The sequence below is a fragment of the Amphiura filiformis genome, chromosome 10, assembly GCF_039555335.1.
Source record: "Amphiura filiformis chromosome 10, Afil_fr2py, whole genome shotgun sequence".
Taxonomy (NCBI): Eukaryota; Metazoa; Echinodermata; class Ophiuroidea; order Amphilepidida; family Amphiuridae; genus Amphiura; species Amphiura filiformis.
The window spans coordinates 34,939,838-34,963,699 of record NC_092637.1 but is presented as its reverse complement, the minus strand read 5'-3'; the positions used below and the strand labels follow the sequence as shown (position 1 = coordinate 34,963,699).

The 23,862-nt window shown below is 35.7% G+C and overlaps 1 protein-coding gene across 1 annotated transcript in view; it reads left to right on the top strand.

Annotated features, from left to right (window-relative positions):
• The first annotated feature begins 4,589 nt into the window (after positions 1-4,589).
• The window catches only part of LOC140161821 (integrin beta-3-like), a 53,543-nt gene continuing 34,270 nt past the window's right edge, over positions 4,590-23,862 (top strand). Inside the window, exons 1-7 of the mRNA XM_072185118.1 lie at positions 4,590-5,068; positions 8,203-8,282; positions 13,734-13,826; positions 16,668-16,755; positions 18,205-18,336; positions 20,653-20,749; positions 21,844-21,952. Coding sequence (XP_072041219.1) covers positions 4,948-5,068; positions 8,203-8,282; positions 13,734-13,826; positions 16,668-16,755; positions 18,205-18,336; positions 20,653-20,749; positions 21,844-21,952 — 720 coding nt within the window. The 5' untranslated portion in view covers positions 4,590-4,947. The remainder of the gene's footprint in view (positions 5,069-8,202; positions 8,283-13,733; positions 13,827-16,667; positions 16,756-18,204; positions 18,337-20,652; positions 20,750-21,843; positions 21,953-23,862) is intronic.

Here is a 23,862-nt window from a genome sequence, read left to right as displayed (position 1 = left end):
TGGGTAATTAGAAATAGGCCTATCACGAGAAGCGCCCGACCCGAGAACCGCGAAATCTAGTTTGAATTAAAACTGGGGCGGAGCTTTCGTAATTGACATCGGAATCACCGTGGAAGGGAGATCTCAAACAGATTGGACCAGTCGAGGAATCAGCGCTCAATGGACTTTCGCGTTCACTTATAATACAAGTATATTTCTATATTGCTGCATGGTTGACTGTGTGGGTAATCAGTAGCGTCGATTTGTGGATGAAGAGGAATGGGTTTTTGGCATTGAGGAAAATAAGAGGGAGGGGGGGTGTTACAGGACTTTGGCATTTTTATATAGGGCATTATGTAATTATTTATTGTTACATTATCCAGAGATGGAACCGAACCGAGACTGGGGGCCAGTCTACCTGTTTTATAGAGGGCTTAGCGTTTAGGCTAATACTAAGCTGCTAGTACTTCTTCCAAGGAACCAATGGAGGTGCATCGTATTACCGAGAATTCCTCTACCTGCTTATGTATTCTTAGAATAATAACATTTGAATTTGAAGGTGAATATTCCGTTTGTAACACATGATATTTGGTCCTACCAAAACATTCTTGTTCCAATTTTTTGACAAAATCTCGCCCCAGCGGTTTGGAGAATGTGTATCACCGTGGCAAAAAAATACACGACTTTCTAGGTGGTCCATATTACTGTCCTGGTTTTGTTCATACCCTGCCAACAAGAAACATATTTCAGACATAAAATTTCACATGACTTATGACTATGAGACAAGCATAAACTTCCCCCTTATACCCATTCTGTATTTTGAAGGGGTAAAGTAGGGGGATGAGGATGTCAATTGGGTCACACGAATGTATTTAATCATAACTTGGGGTCGGTTACATTAGAACGTTGTCGCTGGAGATGAGATCATTTTGTATATAGTGAATTCCACATCGTCAGCAGTAATCTCCAAACTTCACTGTCAAAATAACAAGGTGGTGCACTTTCTATTAGCGTCTGTCACTTTGGCAAGTGTGGTCAGGACTATAGACACTACCATATCAATTTGTAAGCGCTCTTTAGCAAAGTCATAGTTCATTGAATTTACAACCGTATGACAAAACAGGTGAAAATAGTAACTTTTTGCACAAGATTTGCAATTTAAAGAGAATTGGCCATTGCTCATTCTAGTGACACTAGCATATGGACAATATAAGTGTGCTTTTTCATTTAATGACATAAAATATATGACAAATAAATACAATAAAATATATTAAGGAACACTTGAGGTTTTGACTTTTAAAACCTACATTGTTGTCAAATAAAGTGCTTAGATAGGTAGTTTTCAACAGATTTTCCACATTCGCCTTGCTATAACATTGAATTGCGTTCAGTATCTGTTGACCTAGTGACGAAAAGTGTTTTTAGGGTGAAGTGTTATCTTTCGTTTGATATAAAACAAATTCTGATTGGATGAAGGGAACATTTGAGGTTTCGACAAAAAACAATCAAAGAGGCCCATTTTTCAGCTAGAAGCTCCACAGCTCTTACATTGCTATGCACTCAACCGTGTAGTGTAATTAACGACTGCGCGGAGACAATTCACTGCTTGCTTGAGAGCGCTTGGACAAAAATGTGTGCTCATGTGTATCGAGGTGGAAACTGTGCGCATGATGGTTTATAAGAGAATCGTTTTTGTATAGAAATATTTCCATATTAGAGCTCTGACTGAACGTAGTTGATTATCGTTTGTATTCTACGTAATAATACATTACTCAAACCTAATACTGATATCTGAATATTTCTCTGTTTTTATCGCAATAATAAGTGCTGATATCTATGTCTGAGCAGATCCATAAACAGTATACTTCGACTCTATTTATAAATACGTATTAATAAATACGCACATGACCACCTCCTCGCAGTCATAACAGCTTGTAGACATTAAAGCCATATTATAACATTTGCTGAGGAGAACGCCCTCAAAATTATTTTTAAATTCTGGTTTTTACACGATTGTAATGTACTTTAGTCAATAAAGATACTCTGCAAAAATCAAGACTTTCGGTGCTGTAGTTTTGTCAAAATCCGAGATTTTGAATAAAACGATGGAACCGGCGTTTTATTATTACGATGGAAATATTAGTCGAACACAGTGCGTACACGGCGTGCGGGATACATACACACACACACTCCCTGAGGATCGTACCGTATTACAACCACGGGAGTAACATGCATGGGCGCTAGTAGTAAATTCCAATTTTCTATGTTTTCTATGTCAAAATTAAGAGGGGACATATCTGACAGTAAAAGCTAACATTTTAGTGAAAATAAATACTTATCTATTTTTACAGAAATGTTATAATATGGTTTTAAGTGTAAGTATATACATAGTGGATGGTCTTCCTGTACATATGAATGCAAAGGCGGTAATCAACGCTAGACTGTGCTGCAAAATTGTCTATTTTGTTCAACTTCTATAAATATTTTTTTCCGTCGGCAAATATATATTTATATATATATATGTGTAATAATTTTGCTATACAATTAATACCTAAATTTGATGACATCATGCAGTCTGTTATTGTTAACTACATGTATGCACACAACACAGGGGCACTCACAATAGGCAATTGAACCCTACTGGTAGCGCTGTGTTGTAGCTATAGGGGATGAACTAGTTAGCATCATATCAAAATGTATAAAAGCTATGATTTTAGTACTTGCTCTATGTTTCAATTACTTATTCTTTTCCAAATATCTGAATATTTTGAAGCTTTAATAACGGGGGAACATACATTTTTATTAAAAAGACATCCTACCATCTATCCAAACTCGCCGTGTTATTCCAATGCACATTTTGCTTCACCGGGCAGCCCTGGCTTGGTCATATTTGGAAGATTGGTGTCACAAATATAGTACTTTCTGTCAATCAAGTATGGCTTATTTTCTACATGTCAATCTTTAAATAATTGGCATAGTCCTTATAATAACGGTGGTCCGCCTTGATGAGTAAATGACAGCAAACAGCTGCCTTTCAGTGAAAAATACCCCAAAACTCGGTCAGTGGAGCTCCGCTCGTACATGTCAATAGCGTCATTATCGATTGGATTAGTCGTCCGTAGCGGACAATTCGGTCGCTCATTGATTAATATTATCAGGTGGTAATAAATTTGCATTGGACAATAGATTACTATATAATGGTTTAGTACTGCATATATCGGTTTAATCTTCAATAAGCGGGTTTATGGCTGGAAATGTCACGGTGAATTTGCCGTGGACGTAACTGCACTATGATATTTATGTTCATATCCTTTTCAATGGCATGAGGGTTTGGTCACGCTTGCTGGTCTTGGTATATCGTGCCCATGTGTCACGTGCGTATTTATAAATATTATAGTCGAAGGTAGCTGTTAAAGGGATTGATCAGATTCATCCGTCACATAAATGTCATCAAAATTCAAGCTCATATTTTGCATATAATCTCAGTGAAATATTAGGCCCAAAATATGTTCCGTTTTGATGTTACGAGTTACCACTCGTACTTTTCTGTGAGTCGTTGTGAATTTGGTTTTGCTTTATGACAAGGCTAATCAAGATATTAACAGCAGGACTATAATACGGTAATGCTGTGTTTGCGCAAACATAGCTATTAATCTTCCGCTAGATTTCTGATTCAAATTCCGCTAGATTCAAATCCAGATTTGAAGCTACATTGTGCTGGGTAGGGCATTCCAAGTGCCTCCAGAGCATGGAAGAAAATTAATGATCTGCATTAGTAGACCAAGCCCGGGAGACCAAGTTAGAAGTTAGAATCTATAAGGTCTTGCGATCTGATGGAGCGTCTTAGGCGAGGTTCAACTGTATGAAGCTCATTATTTTTAAGCCGTAGCCTTTGCAATTTTCTGTCAAGATTTATAGCCTACAGTTCAAAAGGATTTAGTGTTGGAATTTACTGTTCACATATCTGCCAACTTATTCTCTGCCAGAATAACACAACACTACCAATTGCCACTTGATTGAGTCTATAATTTGCATAAAGATCCCCAATCTAAAGTGGCGGTGTTCATGCGTTAGCTTCAAGAAGAAAGTTATACTATTTGATTACGACGTGATTGTATAATTTAGCTTCTCTAACCTTTAACTCCACTCTTTACAATATATTGGTAGCTTTACTATACACAACTGAAATTTAATACACCACTGACTGGTGTGTTGCTGCGTTCATTCCAAGAACATCATTTCGGTGAATAAGTTGATGAATATATTGCAGTCACCCACGCAACATGTACACCACTCTATTGCAGAATTTTTGGAAGAAATAATAACTTGGTATTGCATGTACCAGAGATATGAGTATCATTATGACGTTTGCCCTATGTTTCTAAATAGTAGAACTTATCTTGTCAGGCGTAAGTGGTATGGTAGCAAATAATAAATCATTTGTTATCGTCGCGAGTATAGAATAGTGAACACAGGAGTAGACACATTTTTGGAATGAAATTGAGGAATCCGAATCAGATGTATCTTCTTGGTTATATTTATGAGAGTGAAATATTGCATATCTGCTCATCAGAATCTCTGTAATTATGTTGAGCCGTCAAGTTCCTCTGAAGTGAAAATAAAACATTGATGGGGACATCGCTACGTATCAATGGTTGTTCATATTATTGCCCGGTGTTACTGTAAACATGGTGAATGGAATAAGGCGTATAAAAACATCGACACCTGGCATCGACAAGTCTTCATATCGTCACCAACATCAGGTAGACACCAGTACCCAACCATGACAACGCGGAAATAAAACTCTTAGAGAGTCCCGTCATGTGCACACTGAGTGGTAAATGACACACAGTGGAGTCGTATGGTACTTTGCAGCCAATCAGCAATTAGCAGGCTTTTGTAACAGAGAGGAGGGGAATATCCGGGAAGAATATTGACTACTATATAGGCATATTATACTTAATATGAATGCGGTTTTACTGTGTTGACAACTCCGGAGTTTTATCTTCTTACCTAAACATGAATCGGGATCATCTTGTGTTGTTTTTATTAGTCTTTATTCTTCACGTGGCTCTGTCATCTTGCCAAAGTAAGTTATAATTTAACTACATGCCTGTTTAGAGGGCTTAGTGTTTAAATAGTGTTAGGCTAACACTTAAAGCTGTTAGTACCTCTTAAAGGTACGACCGTAGGTTAGTGCCCGTGTGTACAAACACGGTAAGATAGCTTAAGATTGACTGACTTAAAAACCTATTGAAGTGGTAGCGTGATAACACTATGCGATCACTCAGTGTTAGTTGTCGTGTAGACATACGGCAAATATTCGGCAATATGCCCTAACAATAAACTTCACCATAACCTACAATCTAAGTACTATTATTCTAACCCTAAACTTAACCCTAACCCTATATCAAAACATAATCCTGGCTCTCTGGCACTATCTCTATCCCACACACGAACCCCAATGTTAACATTAAGCGTAACCTTAACACTAACCATAATCTTAACCCTAATTCTAACCTAAAATGCCATAAACACTGACTTAATCATTTTCTGACTAATATAACGACCCTCGGGCAAATGGACAAATTCTCAAACTTCTGTTCGGGTTGTCCAGCATACAATATTACCATTCATATTGGGCGCAGTACTTACGCTAGTTGTGCGTTGCGTGATGCGTAACTGGCGCACGCTTTAGTGGATTTGCCCGACCGTGAGTGGGACTTAATTGACGCGCGCAGTAACAAAAGCTGAATAATTTTCGCCTATTATAAGCGGAGCAAACTTTAATTAGCTGTATGAAGCTGTACGGGGATTCCATATAAAACGTGGATTTTATTCGAAGAAAGGTGCGCTTGCGCAGATTGCTTTGTATAAAGTGGACCTAAACCCCTTAAAAATTGCAATATTTGGAATTTTGTTCTTCCATTAAAATTTGAATATTTTTATTGAAAATAATACCAAACTAGCTGGGTACGGGTCTGGCACGTATGAGATGATGGCACGATGCCCATGGAAAGACATTATTAATACCTGTCATGTTATGATGTATTTATTATTTAGTTTTGTTTTTGATTTAAAGTCATTCATGAAAAGAGAGATAACAGTATTAAACATGTATTCAAAGTACACGCTCCTAATCTATGTTTCTTTACAAAAATTGTAATAGTGTAGGCGATTGGTGCATAATTCAGCAACAATATTGCTCATTATGTGATAAAAGCACGAGATTTGGCACAGTTAGCATTCAACCCATACTGATTATTTTCAAGGGTGGTGCCATTGAATACAACTTGTTCCTTAGCAACGGTTGCTAGGTAACAAAAATGAAAACAATATAATAAATACAGGAGCATGCATTCACTGTTTAGATGCTCAGATGGTGATACAAACAGAAATATGTTGCCTAGCAAATATTTATGAAGCCTTCTACAGTGGATAATTGCTCCAGAGTGATGTTAGCATACGGAGTAAATTTCTAGAAGTATGCTTGTTTTGAAGAAGTAGTATAGTATGCACACATCATATATACTGGTTGCTAAGCATAATATGTTGCCTAGCAACCATTTCAAGCCTTTTGCAGTTGAAAGTTGCTCCAGAGTGATGTTAATATGATGGGTGAAGTTAGAGATAATAAAATATGTGATACTTGATAAGTAAAATAGGTCTGCAGGTATATTTTGTGCTGGTTGCTGAGGAAAAGGTGTTGCCTAGCAACCGTTGCTATGCTATGTATAGTTTGCATTGGCACCACCCCTGAAAACGTTAAGAATGTTGTGTTGAACATCTATACAAAGTTTCATGCTTTTATCACATTGTGAGCAATTTTTTCACCCCTCGCCTACACTATATCCAACTCCGCTGGAACTGTGCCAGACTGCCAATAGCAAATGAAATACAACATTACAAGCCGCAATTTGTTGGAAATTATGTTGCAATGCGATACAAGGGTTTTAATTTATAGATATGTCAAACCTTTATATATCCAAATATATTGAATGTGCACACCCACGACTGTTAACATGTATATAAATGTCAACATGATGTTCATCAAATACGTGTATGTATGTGTAACCACCAACTGATTACAAAACAAGAAATGTCTTTAAAAAGGATATCGCTACATAATAAGGTCGTTTTAGGTTAAACTGATAAAACCTAGCTTATTCCAGAGCACCCAGTTTGTGCTTAGAACATTTTTATTTATGTATATGCTTAGAATGACGTTATTTATTATTTATTTGTTACACACAATAAAAGTCAATAAAAGGGAAGTGATGGGTCTTCATGGAAGTAATGGAAATATAAGAGTTTCTAAGAGCAATACGCTTGGTGGCATTTAGAGATGGTTGAACTCGGGACCTCCGATTGTAGTTTCTAATGTTTGTATGGACCGCCTTAAAGAGTGTGATTATTTGTAGTCTGCACATTTTGTCGCCAAAAGGTGATGAAATCACTATGCTTCAAGAAAACATTTTCCAACCCCACCCCTTCATATCAAAAAGAAATCTACATGGAATTTGCATTTGTTTATCCCTCCCCTATCATCTCAACTTGACATGGCAAATACATGTAGTAAAAATTATTCTTTTCCTGAATCCCTTGAACGCGAGGAACAGTTTGCATCCATTTTTACGAAAATTGGAGCAACTTGACTTTTTCACCCCTGTATAACATGCAAATTGACCCAAACGAATAATTTGACATGATTTTAGTGAAATTAGAGCATGTTATTTTTTGGGTCCCTATAAGCATGTGGGTGTTTAGGGTCTTTTTTTAAGGTTCGCGGGGTTCCAATATAGATTGGCAGACAAATTTGCAGCATACCGGAATTAACCAAAATAAAATTGGTTGCCAGCTTTTAATTGGTTGCCGCTTGATGCTTGATGTACATATTTCCAAAATAGAACCAGTCTAAATAGAACATTCACGCTGTTGGTTCGGCGTTAATTTGCAACGCTCAAATGACAATAGGGCTAGCTAGTTTCATCATGTTCATTTGTCATGCAATTCGGCGGCTTTACGCACAGTTAGCATGGTTAGAGCGGATTTTCTTTTACATTGAACACAATGAGGAGCTGTTTATGTTGCAAAAGCAATCTTCATTCTCGCGTCACTAGAAAAAATGTTGAATTATATTTTCATATTATCTATAATAAACTGTTATTATTACATGTGATAATGTAAATACACTCGTAACCAGCCTACTTGTTTCTTTACCAGATCAAACCTCCTGTAATGTTGCCAGAAACTGCAAGGAGTGTTTAACACGTGACCCTGTATGCGCATGGTGTACAGACGACGTAAGTATGCTCAGTATAAAAAAAATCGTGATAAATCTCATATTTGTATAAAAATATAAGTTAATGTTTTAGAGAACCCCTTCCTTCCATTCCCACAGACGTAGTCTAGAGGAAGCGATAGTGCCGAGTAATTAATAGTCATATGCTGGTACATGGTTTGCTTTACAGAATTGTGGATCCCCCGGTAGTTTTAAAAGCACGTGGTGTAGCTACGGTTTCTAGCGCCCGGGAAAGGATAGGGAATTGCGTCCCTTCTCAAAGAGGGATTCCTGGGGACTCCTATAATCATGATAATGACTCAGTGACCCTTTCTCCCCTCAAGCTGCACCCCTGTTTAACCGAAGCTGGTATTTGGTATAGCGCGCAGTTTGTGCCAGTCCAACTTTTTCTAACTATAAATCATGAATATATTGGTGTTACATATGTACCTACGTGTTGCATGATATGTTACTCTCGTATTTGAGACCACTCGTATCACCACATTCTATAAATCAGTAACAAAACGCGCTCGTAGATGCCCTTGTGAAAAACAAAAGATAATTTATTACATTTTATATACTTGTTTGTCCCAGAATGTTTGATACCATTAAACATGCTAAGCAATCAAACTGAGGCAATTACCCGGGGCAAATGCGATATCGTCGTTCACGTTGACTGCAATTCAGATCGGCCGGCTATTAGTAAGGCATGCAAACCTATTCAAAAACAGTCCCTCCATTACAGAACACGCATTATTTGGTCAAAATTTCGTAATTACGTGTTTAACATGTTTAAGTCAATAGTGCCGTCAAAAATTAAGATACTCCCCTCAACTTGTCAAGCCCAAGTCGGGTCGTAAGACATATTTAACGTATAACTATCTTATCTAATTATACCGCCAAATAAGCAATAAGGCTAATTTGATCACAATAGTACGGTGTCTGATCTCCGCCAAATTCCTCATTTTATTATTTATTCCCCGATTTTAATTACCCCACCCTTTTTGCAAAATACTTCCCCTTTTTGTAAATAGTTATCCTTTTACAAATAGATTCACCTTTTAATTTCCCCTTTTGCAAAAATTCCTCTTTTTTACTAATAGTTTCCTTTTTACTTTCCCCTTTTTTGTAAATAGTTCCCCTTTTTGTAAATAGTTGTTCACCTTTTTTTACTTTCCTCCGTTTACAAATAGTTCCCCCTTGTAAATAGTTCCCCTTTTTACAAATAAGCCTAATTCCCCTTTTCAATTTCCACCTTTTTGAAAATAGTTCCCCTTTCTACAAATAGCTCCCTTTTAATTTCCCCTTTTTGTAAATAGTTCCCTTTCTAACAAATAGTTCCCCTTTTTAATATCCCTTTTTGCAAATAGTTTCCCCTTTTTGCAAATAGTTCCCGCTATTTAATTTTAACCCTTTTTACTTTCCTCCCGCTTTTCACAAACCCCGTTTTCCGTGCGTAGGCTTTACCAGTAAGCATGGACCCTGGATAGTACCGTGCACTCACTAGAGCTCATTCCACTATATCCATTTATTGGAAAGGCGTTCGACATAAATTTGGATACCAACGTAGGCAGATTTATAGCCTGTAGTGCAAGCGACCTCTACATTCAATGGGTTAGGGATCCGTCAACATTTATGCATATGTATAGAGGGGTTTTACTTCGATTTTGATAGGGCAGATGAAACCATGTTCAGAATGTTTAAACGGGTGAAACCAGCGGCGTTATAGCTGGGATTTTTTCCAGGAGGGGCAAGACTGTATGGGGCGGAGCCCAAATCCACCAAATTTCCCAGGGGGGAGGGGTTATAGACGCATATCGTATGGATTCCCCATCTCTCTGCCCCTCCTCCCCCCCCCTCTCTCTCTCTCCCTCTTTTTCCTCTCTCTCCTCCTCTTTTTTCTTGCACTAGGGGCGGGGGCCCAAATAGGCAATGCCCCTTGCCCCCCCGGCAGCTACGCCACTGGATGAAACATGACATGTTTTGTAAATGTCTCACTTCAGTTACTACAGTTATGCTGGGCAAATTCATAGCAAATGTTTGAAAGTCTGTGAACGATGAAACAACCAAACAAATGGACAAACAAACAAACACACACATGTCGTGATGTGACTTGATCAGTGGCCCGGCCCCCCAACTCAAATGGCACAAAAGTTGACAACCATGAGAGTTACCAAATTGCGCGGAAAAGGGGTTATTTTTTACCACTAGCAATGACCTTGAAATTGGCAAAATAGGGGGTATTTAATTTGCACTGTCCGTAAAATTTGACAGTGAAATTAGCATAATAGGGGTATTTAATTTGCACTGTCTGCGAAATTTTGATAAAAGGGTAATTGAGAAAATCCAGAAATTGTATGTCAATATTTAGTGTCATTGATAATATTGGTGTTTGAAATTCTAATCATTGAAAGCGGGTGTTTGAAATTCTAGTCATTGAAAACCGCAAAAAAGGGGTTGTTTTTGGCCATATTTTGTCCTCGATTTTGAATGAAAAAGGGGGTAATTTGATGAAAAATCATTGCAAAAGTGGGCTTTTGAAAGATTTGGTAACTCTCATGGTTGTCAACTTTTGTGTTGAATTGGGGGGGCAGGATCAGTGGTAATTATCTGAACACTACTATAATGCACAAAGTATGTTTTCAAGCATTCTCTTTTTTTTTTTTTTTCTTTTTTTATTTGCTTCGTTGATTTCATCACATTATATATTTACATAACTCATTTGTTCTCACTTAACTAATTTCTGACTTTGCTAATTTCTACAATTTTTACTACATAAGCTTTCTGATTCTTAATTTAGAATGTAATAGACTGATCAAATCGGGATATTTCCCGTAACGATATTTACTAATTGACAGTTTACTAACACTTATTATTTTATTGATTGTAGTATTACATTTTCCTGCATGGTAGTAACCAAAGATAACATCTGCTTGTGTGGTTTTAATTTTAACATTGTAGTGTTGCAAAATTATTTTGTCCACTTCGCTCCATATCTTTTTATTTTTTTGCAACCAAAAAAAAAGTGTTCAATATAATCTACTTCGTTACAAATTTCACATACATTACTTTGTTCTTTTCCTATTTTGTTAAGAAAGACTTTTGTTGCATAAATATTACTGGTTATTTTCCAATTCAATGTCATTAGCCTAGGTTCTTTTGTTGCCAGAATATTTTTCCAAATTTTGCTCCAATTGAATTTCATATTTTTGAATTTATTTTCCCAAAAGGTTTGACATATTGGTTTAGTCGAAATCTTTGATAACATAGCTTTCCTATATAATTGTGTGGTGCAATTCATTAATGCAACAAAAGTTTTTCCATCATAAAAGTATATGTCCTTGTTAATAGCATTCTGCTGTTTATTTTTGCATGTCTTTAAAATTGCTTGTTTTAGAGCTAAATATTGTATTCAAACACTGGCTGGCTGTGGAAACCTACTTTTGATTTCGTCTAGTGAATGAAAGACACCGTTTTGATCATACAAGTCTGAAATAGATATTATACCTCTTTTAGCCCATTCCTTGTAATAAAAAGTCTTACCTCTGCTAATTATACAAATATTGTTCCAAATAACTTCATCTCCCCAGTTTTGCACTTGGTTTTTGTCTTGAGTACTTTTTGTTGACAACCATACCTTGATTAGATTTCGGTAAAACATGGGCATCTCATTTATTATATATCTTACAACTGCATTGATATTTTCAAAATTACAGTTGCACTTAAAAATATGTACGCCTAACTGGGTTTTATTAATAATATATAAAGTAATATTTTTCCACGTGCTGATTTCTGACGATGCCAACTTTTTTATCCATAACAACTTCAATGAGTCCAGAAATATTTTAAAATTGAACATTTTTAGGCCACCGTTGTCGTACTCGTTTACTAGTGTTGTTCTTTTAACCTTTTCCGAACCTCCCCATACAAACTTAAAAAACATACTATTTACTTTATTTACAAAACATTGTGGTAAGTCTATTATTGAACCTATATATGAAAATTTTGATGCCATCAAATTTTTTACTATGAGTATTTTACCAACCATTGATAGGTTTCTCATTGTTTTTATTTTTCTTTGTTTTATTTTGTATACGAATATCAGTTCAGACCAGGCTCAGTCCAACACGTAAATTTGTGGTAGATTTTTACTAAATGATGACATCTGCAATCTTTTTTAATATATTATGTAGGCCTAAATATTAACGCGAGTTCGATGAATTATAGCTAATTATGTAGCAGAACGGTAAACTGCATATCCGACACTAACACTCCACATGGGTACAGGCGTAATTCCAATAGCCTAAGCACAGCATGTAAATGAATCCACACGCACCAAGAAAGCGGGGTTAAACTAAAAATCAGAATTTAATTTGAAAAGGAGAAAGTAAAAATGGGAGAAACCATTCTTGAGTGTAAAAGAGGAGATTGAAAAAGGGCAAACTCTTTTTAAAACAGGAGGAACTATTTGCAAAAGGGGAATCTATTTGAAAAGGGGAAACTATTTGAAAAGGGAATGTCAAAAGGGATTTATTTGAAAAAGGGGAACTTAAAAAGGGGACCTATTTGTAAAAAGGGAAAGTAAAAAAGGGGAACTCTTTGAAAGGGGGAAGTCAAAAAAGGGAACTATTATAAAAGGGGAAAGCAAAAGGGGAATGAATAAGAAAAGGTGGGATTTGGCGGAGATCAGACACCGTACAATAGTGTCTCATAAGTAAATTGCTATTGAGCATATTGCACAGTTTTCTAGTTCAATGCTTAAAGGTCATATATATTGCTCGGACAACATCATATCATTGGCAAGCTAATATTATGAGGACAATGAAAATGACACCTTTTTTGAGAAAATAAGACGTTTGAAATTGATATTCCGCAAAAACCAACTTAAGCCGTGAGTTCCTTCGAACGAGACAGATTTGACCTAGAAAAAAGTTGACGTCATGAAATGAGATGTGCCCACTTTAGAGAAGGGACTGTAAACATTCTCAATGCACAGAACATATACTGTTATTGTTCTCAGAAAAAAGCTCTGAATTAAGTATTACAAATTTAATGGTTTTAAATATATGGATAAAATCAGTCGCTTCGTTTTTATATATTAGTAAATTGGTATGTATATCAATATCAATATCAATGAGAAATATTTGAAAAAAAAAAAAAAAAAAAAAAAAAAAATTGAGCTTAGAATTTCAGCGTGATCAATCTGAGACTAGTATATTCAGGTATACTAGTCTCAGTGATCAATATTAGACTTTCATGATCCAAAATACGATATCACGATCTCGGAATTGCGATACGGAGAATGCGAAATGTGAAATAATTTATTCCAAACATTCCTATAATGCGGTTCCTTTGTTCCCTCGTATGCTTTACGTTTATTTATTCACAAAATCTAATACCTATATGAATGTATTCTCCTGGTGTTTTCTTCTGTTTGTTAACTGCGCACTGCTCCTCTTTATCATTGCTATAGGTCTTTAACATAAGATGTGATTTAGAAGACAAACTTATCACCAGTGGATGTTTAAACATATCCAATCCACGAAGCTCATCTGAAGTTATCAAGGTAACACAATTCGTGATTATAATAATTTACCTTTTAATCACCCCGTCTCGTCGTACAAAATGGAGACTGTGTCGAAAAATAAACATATTGGCACCGATCGTAAGATTGTGGAGTTCATAATATAAACATTATGACTGGGAAAACATACCGGTTGGAATGTCATTTCAGCATACAATTAATACTTTCCCCTAAAGCTTATAGAATGATATATACAGTATACTCTAAGAAAATAGGTTTCGACTTAGAACCTATTGTGTCCAGAACCCTTCCGAAATGGTTATAGAAAGAACTATTATCCCAAGCATGTCTTTAAAAGGAAACAAAATGGTTCTATCAGCTTTGTTGGATCTACAAAGAATCATTTTATGAGTTTAAGAACTTTTTTGGTTCTATTCAATACATGTAAAAGTGGCTCTTTGTCAAGGAACCATTAAAGGGTTCACTACAGAACCTAAAAAGGTTCTCAGCCCATAAAAATGGTTCTTTTCAGAACCAGAAAGCTGATAGATTTTGTTTTGGTTCCTAAAAGAAAAAGTGTAATGGGTTGTTTACGAAAACAATCGATGTGTGAGAATCATGAAAATCAATTTTCCAAAATCTTAATTCTGAGTGTATTCTTCTGTCAAGTGTTTATATAAAATATCAAGGAAATATCAAGTTGGCATTTGAGCCTAGATAGTGTTTTTTAAGAAGTTAGACGTTAGAATGACAATTTTTAATTGCGTGGCCATTGATGTTTAGCCTTGGTTGCTCTGTAGGCCTATGGTCGACCCACTTTCAGATCAAACACTTATTTAACTATATTACTTACATTATTATATTTTAAATAATTTTAGGGAATAATTCTGGTATACCGTGCGCACAAGTATAACCCTAATGCTAATCCCACCCTAATTATAACCAAAACCCTAATCCTAACCCACCCTTATTATAACCCTAACCGTAAAATACAGGGTACACCGCCCAGCAAAAACAAAACGTTTTGCAGAAAACGTTTAAATGTCGGGTTATATAAAGAGTATAAACGTTTTAATACAATTTAGAAAACATATTTGAAACTTTATACAAAACATTCTAACATAATAGGCCTATACCTAACTGCTGACAAAATATTTGGCAAAAATGTTTGCCAAAACACATTTAGCAATAACATTTTGATGACATTTCTGAAATGTTGTTGTAGTGTTTGTTTTCATACAGACCGTTTTAAAAATGTTGTCATGACCTTTATATAATCCGACATTTAAATGTTATTAAAATATTTTTTACCAAAACCAAAACGTATTTACCTTTTTAAACGTTTTAAAAACATTTTTGTATTTCATGTTAATATTATATGAAATCATAATAGGGTATTTTCACCAATTAAGCTTCATTTCGAACAGTTATTTCTCTCCGGAATATGGCAAATTATATATGTAATGAAAATAGCACACCACCAAATAAATCCCCATAGAGATATGTACTAAATTCGCCTCAAGAAAACGTATTTTTTTCTTCGCAAGAGCGACTCAGTTCTTAGTGACAGCTATGATGGTTGAAATTAGCCCTAGCCTGATCCCTCTGACTGGGAAAAAAATAGGTTGACCGTCATTATATTTTACGACTGGCCCTCGAAGTCTATGATGTCTGGGAATTACCTAATTTACCTGCAAAATCATGCCAGTGTTTCTGTATAGAAAAGACTGATTAAAATCATTAAAAAATACTCGATCTCTCCCATCTGTGGTACACCTGCAGGATTTGATATTACTAATCATGACCAATCCACATTTAGCCAAAGTTATGCAAATTTCTGCTCATTTTAATGCCATACTGCAGTTACTGTCCGTTTTCCTATACACAATACACAGTGCTCTTTCCCATTGACGCGTGACCTCTACAAATAGCCCTACGTTAAAAGTATGGGGATATGACTAGTTAACGTCGCTATGTGAAAAATAACCGGCCAATATTAAAAGTACTCTTCTAAAGTTCTAGAAAATATAGTTTTTAACATGTCCTAAATTTTTAGCTAATTTAGATGTTTGGAAATATTCGTACTTTGGTGTTTTAGTTAATGTTATAGGTAATAGTACATTGCCTAGTTAACGTCGCTGTGTGAAAAATAACCGGCCAATATTAAAAGTACTCTTCTAAAATTCCAGACAATATAGTTTTGTAACATGTCCTAAAGTTTTAGCTAATTTAGGTGTTTGGAGAGGGTCGCACTTTTGTGTTTTAGGAAGGACATGTAAACGACAGATAACACCAAAAATATGAAGAAATTATTTCCAAACCGTGTTAAGTCAACAATCATTATGTTGCTCATTTTCAAGAATGCTGGTTTACAAAAAGCACGCCATTGTCTCATTTCGTGAACAAAGGAACACACACCATTGTTTCCTTTCGTTTCCTTTATAATCGGTTACCCAACTGAAGCTATGAATACCAGCTTTATTGCGATATCGCACATGAAAAAGACACTTGTGCACAACCAGAGAAGATCCGATTTAATCAGTTGAGCTGTTTCAATGAGTGTTATCTTGGTTTAATAGCTTTTAATGGGGTTAAGTCCTGCAAAGGTCGAGATGAATTCTACTGTAGACATGACTGCATCATGCTTACTTTAGGCTATCAATGGGTTTTTCTGAGCAATGCATTCAGGGGGCACGACCGTATAATACTATTTGGTGGTGTGAAATCTGAAGAAATTTGTCCGAATTATTTAGGAATTGAATGATTGCGCACTGGATGCCGGAATACCTTTCTGTGTACCATATTCACCGTAGGAAATCTGCTGGAGACATACTTTTTTCATGCTGTTTTACTTAACTGATTATATCACATTTATGTTTGTAGGACGAACCTCTTGGAGATGCTAATACTTCGCCTGTTAATAAAACAATTCAAGTTCAGCCTCAAATTATCAAGCTCAGATTAAGGAAAGGTGAGGACAGCACGTGTTTGTATAACGTGTTGTTAATTGTGTAGCCTATATTCATAACAATGGTTATAACAATGTACCATATTAAACCATAACAATATACCATAATTTATGTTCATATTTACCCCTTTCAGTTCAGGTACAGAAGGAATACATCTAGGAGTAGGCATATACGGAGACAGGTGGTGAGCGCCGTGCATTCTCTAAATTCAGTAAATTTCCTTTGTCAGCCGTGTAATTAAATGGGCTTATTTGGAAATTTAAAAACCCTTAAAATGTTACAAACAAGTAGGCTTATGTGAATAAATAATATCAATACAAGCTAAAACCGTTGGGGTTCGATAATGAACCCCACAAAACTTACCTTCAAATTAATTAAATACAGTAAATTTTGATTATTACCGGGTGAGAGTTGCTGTGGCGGTTTTAAATTCGCCGTGTTGGTTAGGCTCCGATCACTCAGTGTGCAAATTGAATGGCGCATACCAGTGATCACGACAGCTGCGAAATTCAGTCCCGATTTACTTCCGTGTTGCGATTGTGTTGAAAGTTCCATACGGCTGAGCAGTTTTACCGTCTCTCTCTATCATGTCATCCGCCGCCTGTACAGAGGAGAGGGGGACACAACATTCACGGTTTTTATAGACAACGATTCAACCTCTGCAAAAATAACTAGCACCTTATCCCAACATAACATTAAGTCAACCTCTGCCAAAAATAACCAACACTCTCAAACAAAGTCATGGCAACATTTAAAGTACAATACGCTCGTTTAATAACAAGTGGACACATCCTAATAAGCTATTGCCTGGTCCATATTTAATATTCCTTGGTACGTATATCATGTGGTAAACGCAGTGTCTGCGCATGACAAGGTTGCACATTTCTCCGTACTGTTTCGCTGGGTATTTTTGTAAGCCTTTCTGAGTGTTTTACATAAATGTGTGCCACAAACAAAAAGACAAAATGCATACCCTGTATAAGCTATGTCCTAGCAAAAATACAAAACATTTTCGACATCATTCGCAAAAGGTTAGAAAAGGTTGCCAGAAAACGTTTAAATGTCGGGTTATATAAAGGACATATAAAGGGTATAAAACGTTTTCATAACATTCAAAAACATTGTTGATAACCTACTACAAATATTAAAGTGTGGTCAACATATTAGGCAAAACATATTTGCAAAAATACTTTACAATAACATTTTGAAAACATTTTAAAAATATTGTTGTAGTGTGTTTTCATATGCAACGTTTTAAAACGTTTCCATCACCTTTAATTTCCATCACCGACATTTAATGTTATTAAAACGTTTTTAACTCAACCAAAACCCAAAATATAAAATGTTAAAAACGTTTTAAATTTTTTTGTGTGTTTGCTGGCGTAGCATATAAGCCTATGTTTTCGCATTATACTCTGTAATTCTTTAATTCTCATTCTATTCCTGTCCAGGGGAGACACAAAGAATCACCATATATGTGCGTCCTGCTGTGGACTATCCATTGGATTTATATTACCTAATGGATCTCAGTAAGTCTATGGAGGACGATCTTAGAAGTCTGCGAAATATTGGACCTGTTCTAAGTGAGTTTAGATGGGAATTGTTAACCTCATTGTTAAAATTATCCTCCGCACTCATGGAACAAAACAATCAACTGAGCGTAATATCTAAAGGTTGCCCTACACGGTTGTTTGATGGGATCATTTATTAGTTTTTCAAACAAAATATCATGTACAACCAAATTTTAGGCTTAAACAGATACAAGTGATATCATTCTAATGTATAGATGCTTTTGAGTCATTGTCAACTTTAATTTCCCCTCTGTTACAAAATGATTCACTTTTGTAGCATTTCTACAGCTTTTTCGGATATAAAATGTATCTATTAATGACAAAATTGGTGGCGCTATTTAGTTACTGGGAATTACTCTTTCAAGCTTTTTATACAAATAATTCCTTTTATTGTTTAATATGTTTATAAAATTAACTTGTTGCTTGTTTCACCTATTCCAGCTGTTTTAATGGCAGTATTAATCACCTACCCCTTGCACATAAAGAAATATGATTTAGGATAAATAGCGCCATCTATAGTTTGCATTTAGTTAATAAAGAAGCCAAGTCTGTCTGTATACATCAAACAACCGTGCCTACATTAGACCGATAGTGTGTAAAATGGAGCCCGTCCGTCCGAGAGACGGGCTTCTTTGTCTTCGTACGTGCTATTTTCCTAACCAGCCCGTCCACGAATACCAGGACAAAGTTGATCAAATTTATTATGTTTATCTTACGTTTTGCAACAATTATCCATACATTTTATATCGGCCCATTTCAGCATTAAAATTGAAAAATTACACACGTCCCGGTTAAGTCATTCTCGTTACAGGTCAGCTGGATCATTTGCGATTTTACCCACCTTGACAATGTTTTCCACTGATAACTAGACACTAGACACTAAAACAGAGCCCGAAAACCGATATACAAAAAACAAAGTTACACATAAAATAGAGTGAGCCAAAGAATTAAGGTACCAGTTATGTTTACCACCTGTATATCCTAAACAAAGAAAAATGTGTCATAATTGGAACTAGCAGCCAATAGCTTCATCTTTTAGCTCAAATTTAAGACCTCATTCATTGAAATAAAGACACGACGATCCAAAAGCCTAAGGAAGATGATAATTCAAAAGTTGCAGTTTGCTCCATTGCATGCCCTATTGATTTGTACACAAAGCGTTCGCGAACAATCAAACTTGCGCCTTGCTTCCATTGATTAGCACGTTAAGACTAGCGCCGTGCTTTCATTGATTAGAATACAAAAGTGCAACTTTTGATTTCGTTTCTTCATTAGGCTTTAGATTACCGTTTCTTTAATTCCCAACTAATTTCATCAAATAAGGTCTTAAATCAGAGCTACTTTCAATAGCAGCCTTTCCTTTGGACTAGTTGGCTGTTGGCTGAATTTTACATATTGTTAATTTTGTGCAAATATTTACTTGGCACCCCCTATCGAGATGCCAAAGAATGATTTTCTACTCCCCTTATTCTTACCAAACTTTGTTGCCCATATAATTCATCCCCATTCAGGAGAAAACTAAATTATTGCACAATCACTGATGAAGAAATGTCGCGGTCAGTGTATTTTTGCCTAAAATAAATTCAGTATACATGAACTTAATGAAGTACTTTTCGGCTTTTGAAGGCTAGGTATGATCCGTAAACGTACTTCTAGTTACCATGGTTACTGACGGCAACATAACCCTCCTTAAAGAATAAGACCTGTTTATGGGAGAGCGAGTTGTCCCCTCGCCTTGCACCACTGAGGTCCCTGGTTCAAGCCCGGTGCGGCCCAAGGACCCATGTGCACGTGGTTTACCCCGATTCTATGCTCCGGTTTCCTCCTGCTTTTCAAAAATCGGTGATTAGTTGTTTCGTTATCAAAATCTTCCTTCACCCAATGGAAATTGGACAGCTGCACATATGTAACAATCTAAGTGCAGATAGGTTTGCGCCAGGCACTATAAAAGATACATATACAGCCTGTCTCAAAAAAAGTTGTGCAAGTGAAAAGCGCCCTCTTTGGCAATTACAAAATACCGTTGTGACAAGATGCTTACACCAACGTGTAAAAGTGGCACATTTGTGAGTTTCCCCTTTCGTTGTTAACTAAACATATCTCGAGATTAAAACAAGCCAATTGAACGGAACAAACGGCCTTTGAGCGCTAAGACTACGCTCTCGACGTTGATGTAAGCATCATGTCACAACGGTATTTTCTAATTGTCAAAGAGGACGCTTTTCACTTGCACAATTTTTTTTGAGACAGAATTGTCAGAATAAGATATGTATATACAATATCATGGATCCATCCACAGCTTTTTGTGTTATTGTTGTTCTTTTTCAGTTCGTGAGTTGCAGAAGTTATCAAGTGACGTTCAATTGGGCTTTGGGTCATTCGTTGACAAAGAGACTCTTCCCTATGTGTACACGGATCCTGAACTGTAAGTGAATTGTTTCTTTATCTATTTCTTTTTTTTTCTTTTTCGTTTTTCATTTTCAATAATAAACCCAATCGGATTGGAAGTTGCAATGCATTGTGGGACAGTTTTTGCAGTTTTGGGACACTTTGTCCTTTGACCTATCGGGAAAATTCAGAAAAATTGGGGGTTTGTGCGTACAAAATATAATTTAAAACGTGTTACCAGGATAAAAACAAACCCAAAAAACATTATTATTGAATGAATTATTAATTTAAATATTGTTAATGATAACATCATGACAATAATAAATAAATTAATAAAAATTACAGCAATTTTCCCGATATGTCACAGGCCAAAGTGTCCTAAAAAAAACCCGGAAGTTACAATAGCGATTGGGCTTATTGCCAAGCATTTCGTAATAAATAATTTCATCCTTAATAATGATTTTAAAGGAAATATACAGAAATTATGCTGGAAAGTAGCCAATATTGCCAGCATTATAAAATCATTCCCCTCGTCGACATTGTTATCATCCTCAGTGGCGGATCGAAAACATTGTTTTTATTTTGATTTCTTTTTTGGGGTGAAAAGGGACTCTTTATACGCCGCCCTATTTGACAGGGGGAACTGGGAAAAAGACTAAGACTAAGCCCAAGACTAAGATGATAATGCTCCGATGCCCCTTTTCTTTCTTTCTTTCTTTCTTTCTTTCTTTCTTTTTCTTTCTTTCTTTCTTTCTTTCTTTCTTTCTTTCTTTCTTTCTTTCTTTCTTTCTTTCTTTCTTTCTTTCTTTCTTTCTTTCTTTCTTTCTTTATTTCTTTCTTTCTTTTTTTTCTTTTTTGTTTTCTATATTTCTTTCGTTCTTTCTTTCCTTCTTTCTTTCTTATATAAAGCACCGATAATTATTTATTTATTTATTTATTTATTTATTTATTTATTTATTTATTTATTTATTTATTTATTTATTTATTTATTTATTACTTTTTTTCTATCTTTCTCGCTTCCTTTCTTTCTTTGCCCCTGCGATCTGCCATTGATCATCTCTGTTTAGTATCGTATAGAAATTGTATTTTTAAACCTTAAAATTGTGTTCTTATTTTCATTTTGTCCAAAAGGTTGCAATTGTTCTGTAATTACCCACCTGACAATAGACAATTTACATGTGCACCAGCCTATGGTGTGAGGAACAGTCTCAATTTAACTACTGATTTGGACCGATTTCGTGTAAGTCAACTCTGTAATTTAAAGGAGGATTTCGTGATCCTAGCATCCTCTTTTTATGACATTTTCAGTAGATATTCACGAAAAAAGCTTATTTCCAAAATTTCAGTTGATTCCGATTTTGCGTTTGCGAGTTATGCATGATTATGTTACACCGCTCCATAGGCCACTGTGTGTAATTTCGTTCTGGTGCACCAGAACGAAATTCAAATTTGATGATATTTTTGCTAAACGAATTAATCTGCAAGAAATTTCTGGTACATAAACATTATGTAGCCAGAGGTTTCCAGTGGTATAAAAATCTCAACTTTTTTGAAAAAAGTGGGGATGAGGCTGTGGATCACGAAATGCCCTTTAAACCTTCAGTCTTCAGAACTTGTGGATGCTAATTTTGTTTTCTCTATTAATCGCTAATGTGATTGCCATGTTAAATAGCAAGATATGAACCTTCCTACTCCTTTCTACTCATGAGAAACGAAAAGGTAAGGGGTAAATTCTTTAATTGAATTGGTTAAAATTCCACCATGAATTGAAATAAAATTACTACGAATTACAGTTGCCTTTTGAAGGAAGACAATTAATTTAGTGAGTCTGGAAAACGAAAAAACTTTACAAGATTCATTGTAGTAATTACATGCAGAACAAGCGGCGATCGCTTCATAGATATATTGAGCATTTCCAGTTTTTGTTTTAATTGGTTATTAGGTTTGGTCATTGTCCCATGCCTTTGTCCTTACTTGAAAAAGGTACCTCACAGCAGCGTTTCAATTCATACACATTTATACGATCTGCGCATGCTCAGTGCCCCATATGATGTTGCCATTACAAGAAAGTTCGATTTGTTTCAGGTAAAACCCAGGTTTTGTTTTCAATTGACTCACTTGAATTTCAATTAACTAAGATACGATTATCGTTTTCTTTCAACACATAAATTTTACTGCAATTTCACCGAAATGTTTTTAAATCGTACGATAATAACATGAATAATGTGATATATTCAACTGTTTGAGAATTATAATCATATGAAAGAACAGGCATAGCCCATTCAGCTCTAGACTACCCCGTAGTTCACTTGCCCATTGTGCATACTCTGGATATTGTATTTAAGCTTAAAACTCTGATCTGATTTAATTAATGTTTGCACAATTGATAGATTTTCACATCTGATCTTTTCAGTCACCCTACTCCCTCTGTTTGTTAGCTTCCCAAGTGGACTACTGACTTTGGATTGCGGTTTACATGCTTAACACGGCTGTCTATGAGCCTCTATGGATGAGATTGTCGGAAATCTGGCCTACTAAAATTGGCCATGATGTAATGCATCTTTAAATGGATCTGGCTTGTGATTGGTCGCCCAGATCTCGTTATGGTTTAAATCCTCCGGGTACCTGTCATTACCATTAATAACTACATGGTACACAAGTATGCGGCCTTTGTGTTGTGTAATTGCATGAACGCGTCAGTAAGTGCATGAGCACGTCTTGTATTTGCTTGCGGTTAAATTTGATTGATAAACAAGTATGATTGACAGTGTGAGTGTTAGGGACTTTGCCCGTTCAAAATCCCGTTTAAAATTGAAAGTCCATAGTCTATTTTTAACATGCAATTTCGCGATTAATAAACTGGCAGATTCTAAAATCAGAATTGTTCAGTATTGAAGTGTCTATACAATTATGACATTATGATATGTTGCATTCAATAATTTAAGCCTACGTACACTTTACTTTTACTGTCACTAATATAATTATATAAACTAGTATTTTGATGTAATAAATATCAGTATAATTTCGAGTTCAACTGAATGCTTTCATCATGATTAACATTAATAAAATGCTTTTTATTTATCAAAAATCGACTATGGCATAGTCTAATTCAGCTCAGATCCACGTGCGCAAGCACTGGCTATAGAATAT